This window comes from Pterocles gutturalis, unplaced genomic scaffold (genome assembly GCF_000699245.1).
Source record: "Pterocles gutturalis isolate BGI_N339 unplaced genomic scaffold, ASM69924v1 scaffold11591, whole genome shotgun sequence".
Classification (NCBI taxonomy): Eukaryota; Metazoa; Chordata; class Aves; order Pterocliformes; family Pteroclidae; genus Pterocles; species Pterocles gutturalis.
In genome coordinates, this window is record NW_010097873.1 from 1,696 (window position 1) to 5,010 (window position 3,315).

Sequence of the window (3,315 nt, forward strand, 5' to 3'; positions counted from 1 at the left end):
AGATTAAGGGCTACAAGGGGTTTCACATTTCTACAGCCTTGCAAGTCTTTTCTCTAGATAAATAAAAAAACCTTTACCAAAAAAAAAAACCAAAAACAACAACTTAATAGGAGGTGATTTCCTGTAGATTATCCCCAGTATGTTTCACTGCAACAGCTACTACATTCCACTCACTCACAACTGGTAGGATACAACAGTCACAACTGGTAGGATGCAACTGCGTGCCGCGGTTAGTAATTCCCGTCCTTGCAGAGCAGCAGTGAACACGTTGACTCTTTGACATAGGCTGGCCACCTAGAGTGCAGAAAACTAGCTACTGTGCTTTCGGTAGTTGCATTAAAGGGACATTATGTTACTTTCTTGCAAAGCTCTTGGCCACCTTTGCAGAACTTGAGTGGATTTAAGTGCCTTTGAGACCTCTACTCCTCTTTCAGACTTCGCTGCAGTTGACTCATAACTTGTTCAGAAGTTATTAGGGAATGGATGGTGAGACACAACAATTGCATAAGACTCCTGTCTTCAGGAAACTCGATTAAAAGTTAACTGTCTAACTTGAGCTGCAAGTTCCGTCTTTGAATCACATTGGATCAAATACTGATTCCTCTGAAGACGGAGAAAAGCCTTGTGATTCTTATATTGTCAGGATTATTCACCCTTTCTTTTTAGTTTTCCTGTTTCTTTGTATGCAGTAGGGAGTGGCTCAGATTTTTGTGGATTAATGGTGAGGCATTTGCAGAAGATAACTGAGGAAGTCTAAAGGTTGTAGATTTATACTGTTATGTAGCAAAGGTACCTGTTGGGGTTGGGGAATCAAAGGCCTGAAAATCAAAACTCATTGAAAATTGATACAGAGGATTAACTTCAGAATGATTACCTTTGATTTCATTCTGTAGGGCCGAATTCATCAAATAGAATATGCCATGGAAGCTGTGAAACAAGGCTCAGCTACTGTGGGGCTGAAGTCGAAAACTCATGCTGTTCTGGTTGCTCTCAAGGTAACTTCAAAACAGTGTTCTCAGAACAATAATTGTAGTAGAAAAGTTTTGATTTGAGACATTAGTTTTGCACAGTCTGAACTTTTATGTGTAATGTAAATGCAATGCCAGTTTTCTTTTGCTTGAATACCAGTATAGAACTATAAATATTTTCAGTACCTATGCAAAGCACATTTTCACAAAATGGTGAAGGAAATGAGTGAAAGATTTTTTTCCCTTTAAAAGATGTGTTCCTCTTTTTTTTTTTTTTTTTTTTTCCTTAGTTGTTAAGTAGTAAAACTGTTTATTTCTTTTCCCAAAACTTGAGTGAGTGTCTGTTCTGTCTTTTGTTCTGGCAGTTTCCTAAAAAAAAACTGAAGTGGAATTGGGTTTTTCTTGTCTTCTGTTGCAAGTGTACAGTTGTTTGGTTTTTTTAATTGTTTCGTGATCATATTCAGTTCTTGCTATAAATATCAGCAGATTTCTCCACAGTGCTTAGCAAACTGTTTAGTCTGCCACATAGCTTTCTTCTTTTATATATAGAGAGCACAGTCTGAGCTGGCAGCTCATCAGAAGAAAATCCTGTACGTTGACAACCATATTGGTATCTCGATTGCTGGACTTACTGCTGATGCAAGACTCTTGTGGTGAGTATCTCAGTTGTTGACATACACAGTTCTGCAACAATGAGTGAAAGTTCATTTGTAGGCTATTGCAAATGAAATTTTATGGTCAGCTAAGGATTGGCCTTGAGTTACGACTCTTGTACTATGTCAAAGACCTCAGCATGAAATTCTGGCAGATTTTTAGCTAGTTGGCAGAAATCTAATTTGTTTGGCACAAAATTTTGCTCTTTGGTTTTGTTACTTGTCTGGTTTCCTCAGTGTGATGGGTTTTCCAAGCAGTCTGAGAAGGGGCATCACTTATTTCCCCCTGGCAGCTGCTTCTGTGTACATGCATTTAAGAAAGTTATTAAAAACATAACACTGCTGTATATGTCGCCTTCAGAGGGGCTTTCTTACCTGCTGGACACATGGATTCATCAGATGAGGTAAATGTGCACTGAAGGAGGAGTGTTCCTCAGTTTGGTAGGAAAGGACAAAGAGAAGGTATAGAAAGAATTTCTAGAATAAACTTTAATTGCTGTAATGTTACAAAGAAATGTTACCATTTGAACTGTAGCTTTTTTCCAGATGATCAGTCTGTTGCCTGTATGAACTTCTACCTTCTTTCCATTTGTGTGGCTGAAATATTGTAATAGTCTTTCAAGTGTGTGGTCAGTTTTCTAAACAACAATTATAGGTCATGATGAAATGAAATTATGTAATGCCTTTGACCCTTTCTCTCAGTGAGCAGAGCTGAAGAAAAAATATACTTACCTTAGCAGACAAGTATTGAGACAAAAACTCAATGTGACTTTCATCTATGTGTTGTTTTGATTTGTTTTTTTCTTTTCTTTTTTCCTCCTAGCAATTTCATGCGTCAGGAGTGTCTGGATTCTAGATTTGTGTTTGATAGGCCTCTTCCAGTTTCTCGCCTAGTGTCACTAATTGGAAGCAGTATCCTTTTTATTTTTACACTTGTAACACTTTTATAGCTTTTTACTTGTTCATACTTGTTCAGAAAAGGTAATTGCTAAATTTTCATTTGGTGAAAAAGAAGTCTTTATTCCAAATAAGTCCCAAGATCTATTTCTTTGAACATGGTCTTTACTGCTGCAGAAAGCTTTTCAAAGACTATGTAGTGATTTTTCTAAGCGAAGCAGTGATGCACCAAAATGTTTTGGGTAATTAACATGTTATTTTGAGATTGTTTCCTTAGCTTACTTAAGAAACCCAGATACCAACGCAGCGTTATGGCAGGAGACCATATGGCGTAGGACTACTCATTGCAGGTTATGATGTAAGTGAGCTGTGTTCCTCCTGTTGATCTAAAAGAAAATGTGCTTAATGCAATTTTATACAACAAATAGATATTAAGAGGGGAAGGTAGAAGGAAGAAGTAGACTCATCAAAATTCTCTAAATAAGGAAATAATTTTCTCTATCTTACCCTAAAATATAACTTTTAAAGCTGCTTATTGATAGCTCATCCTACCTATGCTTATGAGGTGTACATTTGCAAAAAAGGCGAAACTATTTTAAAGTGCAAAACGAGATACTGTAGATATTGGATTTGTTCGTGTTTTAAGGCATGAAAGTGTTGATCTCATGATGGTGATCATGGAGCTAGTGATTATGGAGCTTTACAAACTACTGTTTTAAGTACTTCTTCTAGAAAGTGGACGTGGAAATCATCACTGGCCTCTCTTCTACTTCTTCAGAAGGCACCGTTTGCTTAAT

The 3,315-nt window shown here is 37.1% G+C and overlaps 1 protein-coding gene across 1 annotated transcript in view; it reads left to right on the forward strand.

Moving 5' to 3' along the window:
* Positions 1 to 866: 866 nt before the first annotated feature.
* PSMA1 (proteasome (prosome, macropain) subunit, alpha type, 1) overlaps positions 867 to 3,315 on the forward strand; it is a 5,868-nt gene continuing 3,419 nt past the window's right edge. The window contains 4 exon segments of the mRNA XM_010086886.1: positions 867 to 995; positions 1,518 to 1,621; positions 2,445 to 2,533; positions 2,806 to 2,876. Coding sequence (XP_010085188.1) covers positions 867 to 995; positions 1,518 to 1,621; positions 2,445 to 2,533; positions 2,806 to 2,876 — 393 coding nt within the window.